Source organism: Myotis nattereri (assembly GCF_964212035.1).
Source record: "Myotis nattereri genome assembly, chromosome: 9".
NCBI lineage: Eukaryota > Metazoa > Chordata > Mammalia > Chiroptera > Vespertilionidae > Myotis > Myotis nattereri.
The window spans coordinates 14990738-15011109 of NC_138084.1; the positions used below are offsets into that span (position 1 = coordinate 14990738).

At 44.9% G+C, this 20372-nt stretch overlaps 1 protein-coding gene across 2 annotated transcripts in view; it reads left to right on the plus strand.

The window, feature by feature from the left end:
• EXT2 (exostosin glycosyltransferase 2) overlaps positions 1-7018 on the plus strand; it is a 123091-nt gene extending 116073 nt beyond the window's left edge. For both annotated transcript variants that reach the window (XM_081098502.1, XM_081098503.1), the window contains one exon: positions 6143-7018. In XM_081098502.1, coding sequence (XP_080954628.1) covers positions 6143-6281 — 139 coding nt within the window. In that variant the 3' untranslated portion in view covers positions 6282-7018. The remainder of the gene's footprint in view (positions 1-6142) is intronic.
• Positions 7019-20372: the final 13354 nt, after the last annotated feature.

Here is a 20372-nt window from a genome sequence, read left to right on the forward strand (position 1 = left end):
GGAAGAGAGACCCCAACTATAGTTCTATTTGGAGTACATGAAATTGTTCTTTAAACCTACCACTATTCTCTATGTCTGGGAGAATTTATAGCATTAAGCAATTGGTTGTTGATTGGGTTAAGTTAAAGTGGTGGGATTATATGGTCCAAGAAATGAATTGTAGGGAGAAAAGTTGACCTGATAATGGCCTTGAAGCATGCGCTAAGGCTAAACATCTCTCCTCTAGCACCACTGAGATCATTGCAAATGCAAAGCAACTTAAAATGCAGTGAGAAACTATTGATCATTGCAAATGTAAAGCAACCTAAAATGCAGTGAGAGAGATTTAAGTTGAATGTACTTATTACTACACACTGAAGAAAGTAAATAAGGGAGATGTATGTGAAGACTTCCAACCAGAAAAAGGCTTTGGAAAACAGAAAGGCAACTTCCCAGATATTGTTAGGCTTGAATCAAATTATATCAGACTTTACAATTAACAACAACAAATGTGTGCACACACACACACACACTCACACACACACATCAAAGTTAATCCAAAACTATATGTAATAAGTAACATAAGGGAGGCTCAAATGTTATAATTGAGCCCTGGCCTGTATGCTCAGTGGTTAGAGTATTGGCTCACACACCGAAGGTTGCGGGTTCAATCCCCAGTTGGGGTGTGTGCAGGAGGCAAACAATTGATGTGTCTCTTTCGAATCGATGCTTCTCTCTCACTTTCTTTCTCCCCAACCTTCTCTCCCTTCCACTTTCTCCAAAAATCAATGGAAAAAATATCAAGTGAGATTTAAAAAAAAAAGTTCTAATTGATCAGAGGAAAGAGAAGTGACGTCTTGCTAGGTCAATTTTTAGGAATAATTTTGTAAAAGAGATGGCATTTGAAGTGAGTCTTCAAAGACCACTAGGATCCCAACCAATGATGCGCTAGGCAAGAGGAGATCCCAGGCAGGGGAACTGTAATTAAAAGTGCCCACCAGCAAGTTCAAGGTGTATTTGGCCAGCAGTTAAGTTCATTCTAATATCAACTGTACTTCAGGCATTCAAATAGTTCATGAAGGGATTTTAGTCTTTATAGAAGTCCGGCTAATTAGGGGGGAAAAGATAGGACTAGAGTATCACTGTAATACAAACTCTGGAAAAGTAATAGATCTAGGCAATGATTGTCAGTGGCTGCTAACAGCCAAAAGAGACATGACAATTACACATTTTGTGTCTCCTGATAAATGTTCACCTCTGAAGTATTCTTATCCCCAAATCAAACCTGATGAAGACTCCAAATTTAGCTACTGATAGACAGGACATTCAAGGGACACATGAACATATCAAAGGACACCATGGGATGCAGTCAGCGAAGTCCACATGTGGGGACGGGATGAACAACTCCGTTTCTTCAACAAATGGATAGCTGGAGGAAAATAAGAGGAGGGGTAACCTACAGACTAAATCAGCCAATTGCAACATGTGGAACTCATTTGGATCCTGAATCGAATTGTAGAAGAAATAAAATTAGGAGTTAACCTAGGGGGAAGAAGTTCACTTTGGCTAGAGCATCGAGTTCTGGCCTGTTACTTCCAAACTGCCTGGAATCCCAGTTAAGGAGCCTGGACATTTTTCTCCAGGCTCTGGTAAGCCATAGAAGGTTTTTGAACAGGGGGGTAGCTTTTTCTTCTTCTACATTCCCAGTCTGTTCTTTACATGCAACAGGGGAGTAGCTTGATCTAAATATTGTTTTGAGAATTAATTTGGAAGTAGTACATAGGATGGAACGAAGTAAAGAGATCGAAGAAAGAGCAGTTAGAAGGCTTGAACTAAATTGAGTGTGGAAAGCAAAGAAGGAATTAAATTGCAAGAGATTCACCCCTCCCCCAAAGGAAGATATACTAGAACTTATTTCTAGCAGGATAGGTGTGAGAAGGTTATAGAGAAGGAGTTGAGAAAGATAACTTCTAGATTTCCAGTCCAGAAGAGTAGGTAGTACCTTAACAGTGTAACTAATACACTTAGGAGGAGACATTAATTAGCAGAGAGGATGGGGTGAGCAGTCGTACCTTTAACTGGATCATCAATGAGGAGTTGGAGAGCAGCAAGGTATGTGATTTGGGGCCTTTTGTCCTCTCTGTGTGCAGGTGTAGATATGGGGCAGGCAGTTGGAAATGTGGAACTAGAACTCTAGAAAGAAGATTGAAACAAAGCTATTTGAAGGCATCTGCCCAGAGGTGGCAGCTGACTGAAGAAAGGCCAAGGGCAGAATCTTGAGAAATTCTGACATTTAGGAGAAAGAAAGAATAACCGAAAGCAGAGAAGTGACCACTAGAGAGGCCAGGAGAGGACTGGGACCTGCAGTGCTCAGAAGCAGGGGAGGAGCAGGGACCATGCAGACCGTGAAAAGGCCTTTGAAATGAGTGGTCATTGGTGACTTTGAAAAAAATAATGCCATAGAGTGGTGGGGCCCCAGGGCGTAGGGTGTGCACCCATGGTAAGGAAGTCGGGTTAGGGAATCTTGATAGAGAAATTTGATAGGGAATCAGTCTTGAAATCAGTTAGAAACTGGGAATAAAAGTATTTGGATTAAAGACTGGATCACCAGATTATTAAATAAGGTCCTTAGATAATGAGGGAAGACGACATGATTTAAGCCTCTTGTGTAAACCAAGAGGTGTACTGTAGAGTATTAATTGGTGTTTTATTTTTTGTAATCGTTCCCTTTGCAGAATCACATTTTGCACACAATAGTGAAAGGGGTTAACCACTTTGCAACTTATGAACCTTGTGTTGGGTTTTGTGGTTCATTGAGCTTATTTATTCTATCTTTGGGTTCTAGAATCAGAAATCTCAGTTGCACTACCCCGCATCCATTTCTTCCAGGATCTGCTATTACTTCTTTAAGCTGCTCGTTTTGACCAGTCGCTTTAAAGAGGTCAAGGCAGTATGGCAGACAGACAGTGTTGATTTAAGGAGAAGAATGTAGTATTTTGATTCAGGCCAATCTTTGTTCAGATTATGAGTTTGCCACTTGTTAGCTGTCTGATTTAAGGAAAATGACTTACCTCATCTAAACTTCCATCTTTCACCTCCTAAAATGGGGGTATTAATATCTATCAAATTACAGTGTCCATTCATTGGTTCAACAAATATTTATTGACCATCTTTGTACCAAACACCATATTACATGCTGGTAAATAAAATAATAGGACAGGAAAGCTTGTGGCACAGTGCCGGGCAGAATTCGTTTCCTTCCCGATTTCCCCAGCCTTAGTCCTAAAGGCTCCTGGTTGTTTAGGTAATTGTATGTGTTTGAAAGGAAAACAGAACACCATTAGTCCTTTATCCCTCTCTCCCCCTCCCCCCCTCCACCCACCAGATGCTTCCAGACTTCAGAGGTAGACATTGGCAGTTCTTAGCCTGTTTATACCCAATTAGAAAACCGACCCAGGGACCACTTACTGATGGGGTAGCTGGACACCTGACAGAACAACTCAGAGGGGTGACCAGCAATAAGCCAAGCTTCTGTTCACCCTAACCTGTTCCCCAAACCAGATGCCCTGAAAAGAAAGGAAGAAGTGTTGTCAGTGCCTGGCGGGAGAGTTCAGGACCTTTACCATTCAAAGTGGCCTGCCACTTCTCCAGTGCAGGCTGTGTGGAGAGAAAGAAGTACACACGGAGCCTGAGTTAGCCAGGGGCAGCTGTCAGCAAGTCAGGCTGGCCGGAGCCCCGGTGGCCTCTTGCCGGTGGCTGGGCCCTGTTGGCAGATCTAGTTACAAAGGAGACATTGTCCTCAGTGCGCCCCAGGGGGCCGTGGAGCCTCTCTGCTCTGCCAAGAGCCATGGTTCTTCTTTAGTACATGCTCGCTGGTACCTATCATGGCACCGCTAGGCTTTGCTAGCCAGAGTCTACAGGCCTAATAACTGAAACCGCAGAGTCGGTACATAATTACAGGCAGAACTGTCACAAGTAAGGCCTTGCAGAGATTGACTTTGCCATTGCCTTGACCCCATTATTTGAGGAGATGGAAGCTGTTGTCCAGTGCTCGCTTCATACCATTTTGTTGAAAATGCTCAGTCTTTTTGCCCAATTTCTCCTCAATTTGGAACCTATGACTGCCTCCTGAGTCTTAAAAGACTGCCAGCAAAAGGGAAGCGCCGTTCCTTGCGAGTTGTGGTTGAGGATGGTGAAGAGTGAAGGCTCTGTTGGCGGTGCAAGCCTGGTTTGAAACCCCCCCACCACTCCAGCTCTTGGTCTGTGGCCAAGTTATTTAAGCTCTGTGTCCTAATGTCTCATTGGCATCACACAGTTATGAAAGCCCTGCTCTTGGGTGCATAGAAGGGGAATACTTTAAGGAAGTGGTAAGAGCATGGATGTAAATTACTTGGCATGTAATAGGTGCTTAACAGTTATTTATTCCCAGCTCCTCCCCTTGGACCCTAGAATTGTGTTAATAAATAAATTCGTGTCATTTCATCATTAATTAGCTTTAGCAGCCAGAATGCCTGGTTTTGGCCCTGCCTCTTACTAGTTACTTGATGTTTGGACGTGTTACTGAGTTTCTCTGTGTCCCAACCTTCCCAATGTGAAATTGGGGATGAATTAGGACCTGCCCTATAGGGTTGTTGTGAGGATGAAATGGGTTACTACTACATGAAGGCACTCTTTAAAAAATATATATATATCTACATATATGTATATATATTGATTCCAGAGAGGAAGGGAGTGGGAGGGAGAGAGAGATAGAAACATCATTGATGAGAGAGAATCATTGATTGGCTGCCTCCTGCCTGCCCCCTACAACCTGGGCATGTGCCCTGACCGGGAATTGAACTGTGACCTCCTGGTTCATAGGTTGATGCTCAACCACTGAGCCATGCCAGCTGGGCTATATGAAAGCACTCTTAACACAGTAAGTATTGGCTGTTGATTTGTGGTGCTGGTGGACACGGTGATGTTATTAGTCAGAAGAGCTCAAATGTAGTAGTAACACATTTTTCTAGAAACATAATGACCAAGTCAAAAGAATTGATAACGACTGGCTTCTTTATTAATTAATTTCTTCCTAAAGCTCAGAGTGCTCCAATAAAAGCTTATTGATTAAAATACTTTGAAATAAATCTGACAGTACCTCTGAGGACAAGAGACTCCTGGTCTGTGTCCTGAAATTTAGCCCGTTCTTGTAATGGTCTTGCCTCTGATTAGTTTGTTCTTGTTGTAGCTCCCAGGTGCCAGGGGCCTAACTGAGGAGAGAGCATGTTGACCTTTCTGAAATCCATCTTGGAGCTCCCCTCAACTTCAAAAGCGATTTTTACAGGCTTGGTATTCCCCCTGGTCTGAGGCTGAAGTGTCCTGTCACACTCAGTTGGCCTGATGGGCCAGAACCTTTTCCCCGCCAGCCTGCCTGACCCACTCGCCTCCTAGGAGGTTGCTCGCCAGGCTGGGGGGTGGGGGTGATGAGGAAATTGACTCCCCTCCTCCAGGGCTGGGCTGTCCTGTCACCCAGTGGGCTGTGGGCCGCTGGTTCTCACATGGCTGTGGCTGCCATCATGGAAGCTGTTCTGTGGGAACTTCAGCTTGTAGAAGTTGACTGGTAATTCCCAGAGATTGCCACTTAGAGCCTTCAGCCAGTGATGGTTGAATGAGTACAGCGTTTATTGTTTGAAATTGAGGTTCACCATTCCCATTAGCTTCTTTTGCCTTCTGTTGCTCCTCTCTGCCTGTTAAACTTCAGTGAGCTCAGATCCGTGTGGCTTTTTCCTCTCCACTGGTTGCCTTCTCTTTAGCTGGCAGAGACGGGGTTAAGATTGCTGGCAGCTAATCCACCTTGGTTTGAGGCCTGCTGGTGCTGATCTGGAAGAATGACTGGAATGTAGGGGGAGGGGAAGAGATAGTCTGACCTCTGCAGGCCCTCCAGACAGCATTCCCTGCTCACTTTCTCTTCGGAGCTGATAGAGTACAGCCACATCACTGTATCCACACCCCTCCAACCTCTTTCGAACCTGGGAGCAGGCTGGGCCTCCTTGGATTTCTTCTGTTGATGTTGAAAATTATGTATTTTGCTATCGTCTCTCAGCCTCTTGAATATTTTCTCTTTTTCCCCCACCCCCATCTCTCTCATCTGCTCACCTGCCCTCCTGCTGCCCGAACCCCACAGGTCTGAGTGCATCAACAAGTTTGCTTCTGTCTTTGGGACGATGCCTCTCAAGGTGGTGGAGCACCGAGCCGACCCTGTCCTGTACAAAGACGACTTTCCTGAGAAACTGAAGAGCTTCCCCAACATCGGCAGCTTATAACCCGCCACAGGCGGGGGTCTGAACACTAAGCTTGGACCAAGGGAGAGAACACGCCCCCCCCCCCCAGCACTTCTGATAGCGGGAGGGGGGGGAACGTCAGAGTGGAAGATTGACATACTGACCCGCTTCCTCAAGAACGGGAAGCGCAGGAGGATGCCTACGCATTGGGGGGCACCCTCTGTTCCTGTTTCCATGGTTTCCAGTGGCTTTTCTTTGAAGATGCGGAACGGAAGCCTTGGTGGCACTCCAGGTTCAGGTCCAGCTCAGGCTCCTTGGTCTCCAGTTCCTACAGGACCACCCGAAAGGGCTTCGCTGACTGAAGACTGCTGAGGAGAGAGCCTACCAGCCCACTTTAGATTCTCGGAATCGTGGAAAAGATACCCTATCTCACTTTCAGTCACTTCAGATCAGTGAGTTTTTTGGAGGAAAAGCCAAGCCCGGAATTCAGTACAAAATCCAGACATCGTAGTGGGATTTGTTATACAGGGTGGGCAAAAGTTGGTTTACAGTTGTTTGAATGGAAAATAATACAATAATTAATAAAGTACAAGAATAAACTGTTTCACGTACTCAAAACTGCAGACCTACTCTTGCCCCACCCTGTGTGCCTGGCCCTGGGGTGCTGGACTCGCGAACAGAAGAGCATCAGCTGCTGAGCGGGGATCTTATAAGCACCATAACTATTCCTGTTTGATTTGGCTTTTTAATGTGATTAAAATAATTTTTATTCCTTTTTCTACTATGTCTAACGCATTGATTATCGGTGGTCTAAGGAGCATCTTTCTTCTTTTGTGTTTAACTGCGTCTTCTCCTAACTCCCGTCTACGTCCATGTCTGGGATGACACAGCCAGGAGAAATACGTGGTGCCATGTGTACCAAGCAGAGTAAGATCCCCAAACTAAACACTGTAAGAGAAGATGTCTCCCAAACCTCCAGAGGTTTTGTTTTGGTTTTTCCCTTATTAGGTCCAATCAGTCTTTCGTAGGTTTTCTCAGGGAAAAACTGGGGCCTCTACTAGCCGTGCACTGAGTTGCTCCAGCAAGTACCATCCTGTGAGAGCTGAGGGAGTTGTGACCCCACCCCTAGGGGATGCCAAACTTCCCTCATTCTCTTGGTATAAATGTAACATTAGCCAGAGAGGTTCTGGCTAATGTTAAATGCTGCTGTAACAACTGCTTTGCAATGGTTGCTGGTATATTTAAATCATTAAATTTCAGCATTTAGTAATACTGCACATGTGTGAATTATACCTCTTTAAGCCCAGTTGATGAACAAATCTACTCTGGCAAATGTTAGATGTTACGGATTCGAAACAGATTTATCTGGCTCTAATATTAAGATTAGCCACAGTTTGGGCTTTAGCCATAACATATGTCCCCAGAACACAAAATATATAACAATTTGCCTGGAATATGGATATAATTACTGAAGCCTAGTTGTGTGCCAGTCGAAGTCACTAATACATCCCACTGTTCTGTTGAGTGACACAGAGGTGAGTGGTGATTACGCTGTCGTGTAACCTGGTTTTCACGAGTCCCTTCACGAGTGTTCGGACAGACTTTCGAGAGATGGGAGAAATTTCAGGAGAAGTAAAATTGGAAGTGGAAGTCGAGAGAGCTTTGTCTTGCATGTGAAGGAGTGAAAGAGTCGTGGACTCTCACAGGTGGGAGGGATGAGCGCAGAGGCAGAGGCTGCGGCTAGGGCTTGCTTAATGCATACTTTTGATTCATTACATACCAGTCAGGGCGCATGGAAGGCATTTTGGTCTCATATTCCTAATACTGGAGATGGCATGATAAAAACCAAGAGAAAGTGATGTCTTTTGTCACCCAGATGCTAGGAGCTGACACAGACAGTGAGTACCTTCAAGTTCGGGGCAGGTAGAAGGGGAGAGCCTCACACCACGTCCCTGCTAAAGGCGAGAACTGTGCTAACATCACGTCTGGTCCGTCTGCCTGTGTCCTGCTCTCGTCCCGCTCCTCCAAGGGTCTGCCCTTTTTCTCATCACCAAATGCACTGCCTCAGCGGCGGGTTTCTCATCCAGGCTCCCTCCCCATGGGTACATTTTTTCTTTTTTTTCAAACCTTGTTAGCTCTGCAGTTTTGGAAGAGGAACTCTTTAATCTGAGGTCATGGGAGCCCCAGGGAGCTGTGTTTGTGTGATTTTATCACCTTCGTAGGAGTCACTGGCCTTCTAAGGATGTTAAGCCCTCATTTAAAGTACCTCACTACTCTCAGAAATAACGGGTTAGGTCTTACAACACAGCATCAAAGGATGTGTATTACAGAATGAGTATTATATCCCAGGCACTTGAAACTAACCTCAAAGGCTCTCTCCTGCGACTAGACAGGTTGTCCAGGTCACAGGGAAACTCAGGACAGGCAAACAGGCGGTGACCGTGATTCTGGGACTCAGCAGAGCTAGCTCCACCCCCTCGAGAGCGGATTTCTGAGCTGCTCACCAGCAAGCCTCACCCATGAGCCCGGGTCGGGATCATCTGCCCTTGGATGCCATTGGGCCTGGTTTCAGAAGCGGAGCAATAATGCTGATTCAAATGTCATGTCCTGGCCTACAGCAGGCAACAGCTGGTTTTAGATTAAGAAATCTTTTTTAAGAAAGTGCATCCTCCCGGCCTATACAGAAGATAAGCCTGAGCTGGCCCCGGCCCCCGTGTGCCCTCGGCCACTGCCTTTGCCCCTCAGAGAGCCGGCTTGGAGAGCAAGATTGGGAGCACATTTTCACTGGCGAATGTTAGATAAGTGTTAATGTTTCTTACTCATGTATTTTACCAAACCTCACACACGTGTAGACAGGAACCTCCATTTCTGGGAAAATACATATTTTTGTTCTCAGAATGTCTGGTTCTTTCCTGTACACGATGCCGCGCTGTCTCCTCTTGGTACTGCGTCATGATGTTCAAAACGGCTGCTCTGGCTTCTGCACCACAGCCTGCATGCTTCCCGCTGGGCTTCAAACCTGTGGTTCTTAGGGGCTCGTTTCTCTGCTGCCTTGGAAGAGCGTGACCATCCTGGCCTGTGCTGACCAGGACTGGGAGCAGGAAGAGGGCAGCTGCCTCTTGGTCTCATTCACCAAAAGAGTCGCTAATGCGCCTTGATTTCAGCCGCTTCCTGGGACGGTGGTCTCTGGTTGGAGTGTGGAGTGTTCCTACCATTGAGAGCTAGTTGGTTTCTAGCCACAAGTTCGAAAGACATGACCGCTGGGTTAAAATCCCAGGTGCTTTGATGGTGCTCAGCCAAGGTCGAATGAAGAGGTAGATAGAGCGGAGACGCGGCTTGGGGGGTGTTTCGTTCCGGTGAGACTGGCCCTGTCGCTGCAGCTGGGAGATCGTGGGAACCAGCTGCGAGAGGGGAGATTTGGGGTGTTGGAAGTTTCCCATCAACCACCCATTCTGAGCCTGGGGGTTTCTTTAGCTTCGGGACGGTAGCTGCTTTTTGAGTAGGCTGCTTTTTCCATTTCCCTTGGCCGAGGTAATCTGCTGCAGCGAAAGACGCTCGGCAGGCAGTTCCCCAAGCAGCCCTGGCACAGAGGCCGGGACAGAGCTCCCTCTCCCAGCCATGTCCCGAGGGAGGCGCAGTGCTGGCAGCAGCGCTGAGGCTGGCAGGCAGCTGCCGTCCCGGAAGGCTGTGGAAGCCCTCGAGCTTTCCACTGGGCAGGCAGGGCTTCCACCGCGGGCTGAGGCAGTGAGACTGCCGGCCTGTCTGCTCACCTCGCCCAGAGCTCTGTTCCAGGCCCTGGGCTCCCGTCCCAGGCCAGCGTTTGATCCTCACCTTTCTCCTGAGTAACGTCTAGGATCGCTTCTGGCCCCGTTAGGCCAACTGTGCCTAGTCTGAGCATCCGACAGGCTTCCTAGGCTGCTCCCGGCCGTGGGAAGTAGGCAGGCAGAGCTCCACTCTCAATCTAGGATTCCCCTCTTCTCTCTAGGACAGCGCAACTCACAGCCTCTCCTCCACCTCCATTAGTGGACTCTCGGGGACTCCCAGCTTCAGGTTTTGTGACATCCAGGTGCCCAGGAGGGTGTATGGGTCTGCATGGGCAGCTTTGGGCCATGGAATTTTAATGTCAGGCTCACCTCCTGGCAACCCAGGGAAGGTGACAGGAGAGTTTGACCCCTCTCCCAGCTTTCCAAGCTTCCTTTCAAGAAAAGGGTGACTGTCCGATCAGCATGGCTCAGTGGTTGAGCGTCAACCTATGAACCAGGAGGTCCTGGTTCAATTCCCAGTCAGGGCACATGCCAGGGTTTGTAGGCTCAATCCCCAGTGTGGGACATGCAGGAGGCAGCCGATCAATTATTCTCTCATCATTGATGTTTCTCTCTCTCTCTCTCTCTCTCTCTCTCTCTCTCTCTCTCTCTCTCTCTCTCTCTCTCCCCTCTCCCTTCCTCTCTAAAATCAATGAAAATATATTTTAAAAATAAATAAAAAGAAAAGGGTGACCAACTGTCATCTTTGCCATTTTTGTTTCTTCCTAGTTTACAACCTTTTGGGGAGAGAGCTTTTTCCTTTCTTCTCCCAACTGGTTGGGCCTCAGATTGCATTCCTTCCCGTTCCCCTGAGGGCACAGGCTTTCGGGTAGAAGACAGGGAAGGGAAAGATGTAGGTGGTTTTCGAGAGGTACCAGGCAGCTGTGCCTGCTGGACGTTTCCTCAGCAAAACACCAGTTTGTCTACAACCTCAGGAGCTGCAGAGGGTGAGAGCTGCCCGCGGAGCAGGGACTGGAACTATCATCTCAGACCCAGGCTCCCGGCCAGTTCACAGAGCCGCACCTTTAGAATACAGACTTTGACCTACGATTTTTCAACTTCACCTGGTGTGGAGTTTATACCCACTCAGTAGAAACCATAGTTCACGTTTTGAATTTTGATCTTCTCCCGGGCTCGCAATATGTGGTACGATACTCCCTTGTGATGCTGGGCAGCAGCAAGCTGATTTTGCCCTGTGCAGGCTATATTGTAAGTGCTCTGAGCACCTGTAAGGTAGGCAAAGCTAAGCTCTGATAGTCACTAGGCTATATGATTTAAATGCATTTTCAACTTACCGTACTTTCAAATTCCCATCGTTTATCAGGACGTAACCCCACTGTAAGTCAAGGATCATTGGCATATCTATTTGGGCTTTTATATATAACTGCCAACATGACAGCATTAGCTCCTAAACCCAAGGATATGCTCAACAGACGTCTGGTTTTTTGGTCATCACAGCTGAAGAACAGCCAACTAGGTACTGATCCAGGTGAGATAAGAGCATTTATTCAGTCATTCATCAACATAGACTCTGGGCCAGGCTCTGTACTAGATCTAGGAGGTAGGATTGAACAAGACTGCTGATCGCAAGGAGCTCCGATTCTAGTGCAGCTCTTGAGTTCTGTAGGATGATGTGAGCCTGTTAGTGGTTGAGGACTCTACACACATACGTTTTAGTCCCACTGTACATGAGTATTAACACCATCTCCTTTGGTGCCTGGAGGATTAAGGATTTTTCATTCTTTTAAAGAAGAAATGTTTATTTTTAAATTAGTTTTTTGTTGGTAATCCTCACCTGAGGATATTTTTTTCCACTTTTTTAGAGAGAGTGGAAGGCAGGGAGAGACAGAGAGAAACATCGATGTGAGAGAGACACATTAATTGGTTGCCTTCCGCATGTACCCTGACGGGGCCTGGGATGAGCCTGCAACCAAGGCACATACCCTTAACTTGAACCCAAGACCCTTTAGTCCACGGACCAATGCTCTATCTACTGAGCCAAACCAGCTAGGGCTCAAGGATTTTTTAATTTCCTCTTCTCATAGCACCTGTCCTTGAGTTGTACCCTTGCCCTTCCCTGGCCTTGAGAGAGTCCACTCAGGGCCTTAGCTTCCTCAACCAGAAATTGGACACAGCAAGAGCACTTCGATCTGGTTGATGAGATGGGATGACGTATCAGATCGCTTCTCCGTCTCTTAGCCGGGACCTTTACCAGATTATACCTGATGATGCTGGCAGCCAGCCCTCTTCCGGCCCCGATTTCTGTTACCAGAGAGCGTGGGGGTCTGGATCCTATCTGGCCCCGTCAGGGTGGATTACCGAACGAGCAGTTCTTTTGCCCCAGTCCCTTTCCTGTGCTATAAATAAGCCCATGTTTATTTTCTTATGTTATTGAAATGAGAACTTGGGATTTGGGCCTCTTGACGAGTCAGGAGAGCGTCCATCCGGTGCCTGGTGAGGGCCCTGCCTGGCTGGCTGCTGTCTGAAGCTATTTGGAGTCCTCCCCTATGTTTTGGATGTGGCTTAATTTCAATAGTAAGGGCTGTATGTAGGCCTGGATCTGCTGATTTTCAGGTTTCAGCTTTCTTCCAGCCTCAGTGCCTGCTTAGAAGTGAAGTTGTGTTTCTCATTAAGGGGATAACAGCCACAATTGAGGTAATTAACAAAAATTGTGCATTGGTGGCAGCAGCGCCTATAAGATTTCCAATAGCCTTTCTCTAGTAGATCCTGAGGGGCTTGCCTTCACCTCCTTCCTTCTGCCTACCCTGCACCCCATCTCTGTCCTGGTTTTCTGGAGGTAGTCCCAATAATTTCTCTCCCAACAGCCTTGAGGATTGTTCTTGTTACCAGGTTAGTTTGGTATACTGACAACTTGGGCAAATGAGGACTCCATTAACTCCACCTTCTCCAATGCCTGAAAGATACAAGGATTTTTTCCCCTCTCTCATAGCAACTTCCAGTTGCCAGTTGTACCTTGGCCCTTTTTAAGAAGTCTCAAGGGGGAATATCCATTAATAACAGATAGATGCTCCTTTGGTCCCATGGCTACACCACCTCAATGGAGAAGGTGACCTAAGGCAACCTTGGGAGGAAAGGGAAGCATCTGACCGCCCAGTGCCATGTGTTATATACTGTGTGGAAGTCTGGACATTGGGAAATGCTCCAAATTAGGACTTCCTACACAGTGATTTCTGGCTTCTCCAGGCTTTGGGAACACATCGAGAGTGTCCAGTGAGACTATGATCTGGACACAGCATTCGCTGTCTATTTGAACTTGGGCTAGGGATCACTATATTCTCAGGATGGGTTAGCCTGGTAAGTCACTCAGTAGCGAAATCTTTGTGGACACAACCTGAGCCTGAAGTCTATGAATGAAGAGAAGTAAAATGAACAACCAGATTTAGATCGCTTAGAGAAGGGACCAGGCGAAAGTAAATTTTCACTCGTGAAAATTTTAGTCTGTTGACTCAAAACCTGATGTGATGGATTCACTTAATAAATATTTATTGAGCACTTACTATATGCCAGATATGGTTCTTAGTGTGAGGATATTGCATTGAACAAAACAAAGTACTTGCTCTCATCAAATACACATTCTAAGAAGGAAGACAAGCAAAACAAGTGACTATAACTTCAAAGGGTAATCGCCGCCACAGAGAAGGTGAAGCAGAGTAAGGGGAGGCAGGTGTTGACTTGGGCAGGAGGAGGTATTTCGGATGGGTCGGCCAGAAGAGACATTTCAGCACAGATCTAAATGTTAGAGTGGATCGTGAGGATTCCAGGCAGAGGGAAGAGCTAGCATGAAGGCTTTCGGGCAGGCACACGCTCAGCTTGTTTTCAGAACAGCAAGAACCCCTGTGTGGCTGCAGTGTACTGAGTGTGGAGAGCCTGGTAAAGATGGTGGCAGAAAAGTAGGCCAAGACCAAATTGCGTTAGGACTGTGTAGCCAGAGGCTTCTAGATTTTTATTGTGAGTGAGATGGAAAGACGCTGAAAGGTCTTAAGCAAAGGAATGACATCTGATTGTTTTTTTTTTTTTAAATAGATCATTTCAGCCACTGTGTAGAGAATAGATGTGAGGAGTAAGAATGAAAGGAGAGGAATCAGGAGGCTATTTAGGGAATCTAAGAGACAGTGGTGGCCGAGGATGGTAGCAGCAGAGGCGGTGAGAAGTTACACTGGGAGTCGAATCTATTGGGTTTGCTGATGAATATAGTTTAAAACTATAGAGGATTCACAGCTAACTGAGTGATCCCATTCACTGAAATATAGCAGGTTGGCAGAGATGAGGGCAGGGAAGATCAAGACCTCTACTTTAGACATGCTAGGCTTGAGGTGTCTATTGAATATGTAAGGGGTAGAGTAATTTAAACATATCTAGAGCTCACAGTAAAAGTTAAGACTGGAAATGTAGGTGGGACATAGAATCGCAGGACTAGATTAGATTACCCAGAGAGTCAGTCTGAGTGGAGAAGAGAAGAGGGACTGGGCCTGATTATTGGGCCTACTCTGTCATTTACAAGTAGAGACGAAAGGGAAGAAAGAGAAAGGAAGCCCGAGGAGTTGTCAGTGAGTTAGGAAGATATCTGTAAAGTAGACACTAAACATTTTTTAAAAGGCATAGCTAATAAGACGATACTGGAGACGGAATACTAGAAAAATATTTTCATTTTATTATTCTGAATTAAACAGCAAGAGCAGTTATATGTGACCTACAAGGAAAACACTCTAAAGACATCCACATCAGCATAAGTCTCAATAGTTTTAGAGGAAATGAAAACACAAGAATGCGCTCTGATCACAATGGCATTCAATCAGAAATCAATAACAGATATCTGGGGAAATTCCCAATAGTTGGAAATTAAGTAACATTTCTAAATAGTACATGGGTTATTAAAGACACAAAAGAAATTACAAAATATTTTGCACTGATTGAAATGAAAATGCAATGTATTTAAATGTGTGGGATGGAGTACTTGGAGATGTGTAGCTTGAAGTGCTTAATTAGAAGTGAAGAAAGAACTAAAATCAGTGATTTCAGCTTCTACCTTAAACTTGAGCAAATTAAATCCGAAATAAGTAGAAGATACAAAGAATAAAAATAAGAGTGGACATAAATGGAATAGAAAAGGGACAGGGAGAAAAATCAAACAAAAACTGGTTCTTTGAAAAGATCAATAAATACTCTAGACTAGTGATGGCGAACCTTTTGAGCTCAGCGTGTCAGCATTTTGAAAAACCCTAACTTAACTCTGGTGCCGTGTCACATATAGAAATTCTTTGATATTTGCAACCATAGTAAGACAAAGATGTATATTTTTGATATTTATTTTACATATTTAAGTGCCATTTAACAAAGAAAATCAACCCAAAAAATGAGTTCGTGTGTCACCTCTGACACGCGTGTCATAGGTTCGCCAACACTGCAGACCAAGCATGTCAAACTCAAAGGCTAACACGGGCCAAATAAACACGGTTTAAGTTAACGTGGGCCGCAAAAATTCAAAAGCTTCAATTTTCATAGAAATGTAGGTTTATTTCAAGAAGTATAGTACACACACACACACACACATATATATATATATAAAAAGAACAAGAGCAATGATAAAATTAATGTTTTCTACCTGACACTTGGCATCTCTTCTCTGCTACTATCTTTCCTACTTTGGGGAAAATCTTGTTCATAGTGATTACTTTCAAAACTGACTCAAGGTGAATGTCAGTAATTCTGGATCTGACAGGAGACTTATTTCCTTTCATAATTGTAAATACCTGCTCATACAGTTATTGTTATATTGGGTGGACTGCAAAAATATTTGTTGTGGGCTGCATGCAGCCCTTGGGCCGTGAGTTTGACATGCTTGCTCTAGACTTAAGGGGCAAAAAAGAAAAGATATAAATTATCAGTATTGGGAATCACAGAGGGGACATTGGTACAGATTCCACAAATATGAAAAGGGGAATAAACATGAACAATTTATACTAGTAAATTCTACAACATAGGAGAAATGGACACAATTCTTGAAGACACAAGAAGAAACAAAATCTGAATAGCCCTGTATCTGTTAAAGCAATCAAGTCTATAATTTAAGACTTTTCGCAAAGAAAGCCAAGTCATATAGCTTCACTAGCAAATTCTATCCAACCATTAAGGAAGATACAATACCAATGTTATACAAACTCTTCAGAAAATTGGAAAGAAAGAAATATGTCCCAACTCATTTGATGTGGTCATTATTACCCTGATACTAAAGTCAGACAAAAATATCACAACAAAAGAAAACTGCAGACCCTCCTGAACATAAATGCAAAATCCTTAGCAAAATATTAGCAAACTGAACCCACCAATATATGGAAAGGGTGATACCACATTACTACAGAATACAAGGTTGGTCTAACATTTGAAAATCAATCAATGTAATTCAGTGTTAGCAGAATAAAGGAGAATAACCATATGATTATTTCAGTATATCTAGAAAAGGCCATTGACAAAATTCAATAACCCTTCAACGCAGCTTTATTCATAACAGCCAAAAACTGGAAACAACTCAAATGTTCAACAACAGATAAATGGATAGACAAATAGTGGCACATCCACTCAATGGAATATAAATAAGCAATAAAAATAACCAACTACTGAGACACACGACATGGGTGAGTTTCCAATATAGGTGAGCAAAAGGAGGCAGGTACAAGAGAGGATATACCGTATGGACCTACACATGGACTCTTACGAAAATAGATTCCACTTGGATGAAGTTTTACAACAGACAAACTAGAGTTTCAGAAAGTAGATCAGCAGTTGCCTGGGGCCGGGGATCTACTGGGATGAGGCCCAGGGTACTTTTGGGGATGAGGGGGATGTTCTACATTTTTATGGAGGTGATGGTTACATGTGCATATATACCTGTCCAAACTCATCCAACTCTAAACTTAAAATTGGTGCGTTTAATGTTATGTAAATTATTCCTCAATACTGATGATTATTTTTTAAGTGGTGGTTAAAATCTGTCATCTTTCGGAATTTCTCAGTTTTGTTATGGGCCTGCATCTCTTTCCCTCCTTAACCTGGATGATGGCTTCGGGCTTCAGGATCTTGGCTGCCTCTTGTCACGGTGTCTTAATTTAATGTTTTTGGCTGTGTTTTTAATGTGGGAGGCAGACTGGCCAGCCACCTAGCTGACATCTATTATGTGCTTGCTGTGATACTGTGCCAGGTGGTACAAATAGGTGAAGAAGACACCATTTCCACCTTCAAGGAGCTTGTAACTGAACTGATAAGTCATCAATAGTCCTATCTACTGTAATAAGACAGTACATGACTAAGGGTGAATTGCACACATCCCTGCTATGACATGATCACTTCTGACTAGTGAGGGAGGTGGCACTCGAGGTGGGCTTTGGAGAATTAACAGGTGGGGGCGAGCATGAGGTGGACAGGGGTGTGGGGAGGCTGGGGCAGGCACTTGGAGCTGAGAGGAGTGACAGGAAAGGGATGGGAAAATATAATGATGTCCCGATTGGCAGGAGCATGGAGTCCAGTTTGGGAATTAGGAAGGGTGGAGCTGGACAGGAGTTTGGGACCCAACAGAGAGTTGGAATGTCCGTCTGTCAGCAGTGTGAAGGCTTTTCAGATGATGGTTCGGGTTGGAGTGTGATGGGCTGGTCTCTGGCTATGTCACATTGGCATCAGCAGTGATGGAGTGGAGCAGGGCAGGACTAGGGTGGTGTGTAGCCACCTGGCAGAGTCCAGGTAGAAGGTGACACGGCACTGAACCAAGTGGTTGCTGGGCCCATTCGGGAACTTGCTGGACCCACCGAGACCCTTTGGGATAAGGGAAGGGAAGGGCAGCCACTTGTCCATTTCCGTGTCTTCCCGTAAACTTTATAACACATCCCAGCCCACGCCACCTGTTGCAGACTGAATCGCTCATCCTCACAAAGTTCATATAGTGCAGCCCTAGCCCCCGGTAGGCCCTATAAGGATAGTAATGAAGGTCAAGTGAGGTCATAAGGGTGAGTCTTCATTGGATAGAACTGGTGTCCTTCTAAGAAGAGGAAGAGATACCAGATTGTGCGCCTCTGGGTGAGCACAGAGGAAAGGCCATGTGAGGAGGCCGCGAGGAGGCAGCGTCTGCAGGCCAGAGAGGCCTCCCAGAAACTGATCCGCCAGTACCTTGATCACGGGCTTCAGTCTCCAGGACTGTGAGAAAATAAATGTCTGTCCCTTAAGCCACCCAGTGTGTGGTCATTTGCTCTGGCAGCCTGAGCAGACTAATACGCTGCTCACCATCAGATCCCTTGCCAATCCCATGGGTGTAATATTGGGGTTCCCAGTGCTTCATGGTAAGAATGGTGACACTCCGTGACCAGTACCCCAGCCGTTGACGTCCTGCCTTCAGCCACTTGGATGGAAGTCAACCCCATGGCCCTTCCCAATCACCTGGGTGCATGATTCCTCCCGTCTGTACAGCTCTTCACGAGTTCCAAATATGTTAAACTCTTGGACTTCATAACCACCTTGCAAGATAAGCAGGAGAGACGAAGATATTGAAAATCCGAGAATTTTAGAGGCTTACCTAAGATAAGCAAGCTAATAAGTTGCAATCCATTTTTTTATTTTTAATTCTTTATTGTTTAAAGTATTACATATAGTATTACATATGTCTCCTTTCCCCCCCCCCCCATTGACTTCTCCCTGGCCATCCCCCACCACCGCACATGCCCTCACCCCACTCGTGTCTGTGTCCATTGGTTATGCTTATATGTATGCATACAAGTCCTTCGGTTGATTTCTTACCCGCCCCCCTTCCCCTGCCTTCCCCCTGAAGTTTGACAGTCTGTTTGATGCTTCTCTGTCTCTGAATCTATTTATGTTCATCAGTTTATGTTGTGTATTATATTCCACAAATGAGTGAGATCATGTGATATTTATCTTTCTCTGACTGGCTTATTTCACTTAGCATAATGTTCTTTATGTCCATGTAAGCTGTTGTGAATGGTAAGAGTTCTTTCTTTTTTACAGCAGCATAGTATTCCATTGTTTAGATTCCACTGTTTTTTAATCCACTCATCTGCTGATGATCACTTAGGCTGTTTCTAAATCTTAGCTATGGAAAATTGTGCTGCTATGAACATAGGGGTGCATATGTCCTTTCTGATTGGTGTTTCTGATTTCTTGGGATATATTCCAGAAGTGGGATCACTGGGTCAAATGGGAGTTCCATTTTTAGTTGTTTGAGGAAACCCCATACTGTTTTCCACAGTGGCTGCACCAGTCTGCATTCCCACCAGCAGTGAACGAGGTTCCTTTTTCTCCACATCCTCACCAGCATTTGTCATTTGTTGATTTGTTGATGATAGCCATTCTGACAGGTGTGAGACGGTACCTCATTGTTGTTTTGATTTTCATCTCTTGGATGATTAGTGACTTTGAACATGCTTTCATTTGTCTCTGTGCCTTCTGTATGTCCTCTTTCGAAAAGTATCTATTTAGATCTGTTGCCCATTTTTTGATTGGGTTGTTTATCTTCCTTTTGTTAAGATGTATGAATTCCCTATAAATTTTGGAGATTAGGCACATATCAAATATAACATTGGCAAATATGTTCTTCCATGCAGTGGGCTTCCTTGTTGTTTTGTTGATGGGTTCTTTTGCTGTGCAGAAGCTTTTTATTTTGATGTAGTCCCATTTGTTTATTTTCTCCTTAGTTTGCATTGCCCTACGTAGGAGCTGTATTGATAAAGATATTGCCACAACATATGTCTGATATTTTGCTGCCTATGGATTCTTCTAAGATTTTTTATGGTTTCCTGTCTTACATGTAACTCCTTTATCCATTTTGAGTTTATTTTTGTGCATGGTGTAAGTTGTTGGTATAGTGCAGGAAGCTGTCCATTGTCAAACACTATCATGAAAGTGCAAAAAGGAACTCAGAAGGCTAATGAACCTTGAGTTTTAGCAAGGGCTAAAGCTATGCACCGATTGTTCTGTCAAGATAGTGGTGGCTCGAAGCAATTTCCTGACTTAATAGTCTCAAACTAAATTCTTTACTAATATGTACTGACCTTTGAGATAGTCTGCCCGCTACCAGATTGCTATGCCTAACTGAGGGCAAGATGTGTATCTAAAATTGAATAAAGGCTAACAAGTCTAGGGCTTCAGAGAGCTTCCCCACTAAAGGGAAATTTCCACCTGGCTCCCCCATGCCTTCTAAATTTATATTTCTTGTCTAGTGTTTTCATTTGTGCACAGCCCCTTCTTCAGATCCTGAACCCTAGCCACAAATGGATGCAGCATTCACAGTCTAGTTTCATTTTTTTGCATGTAT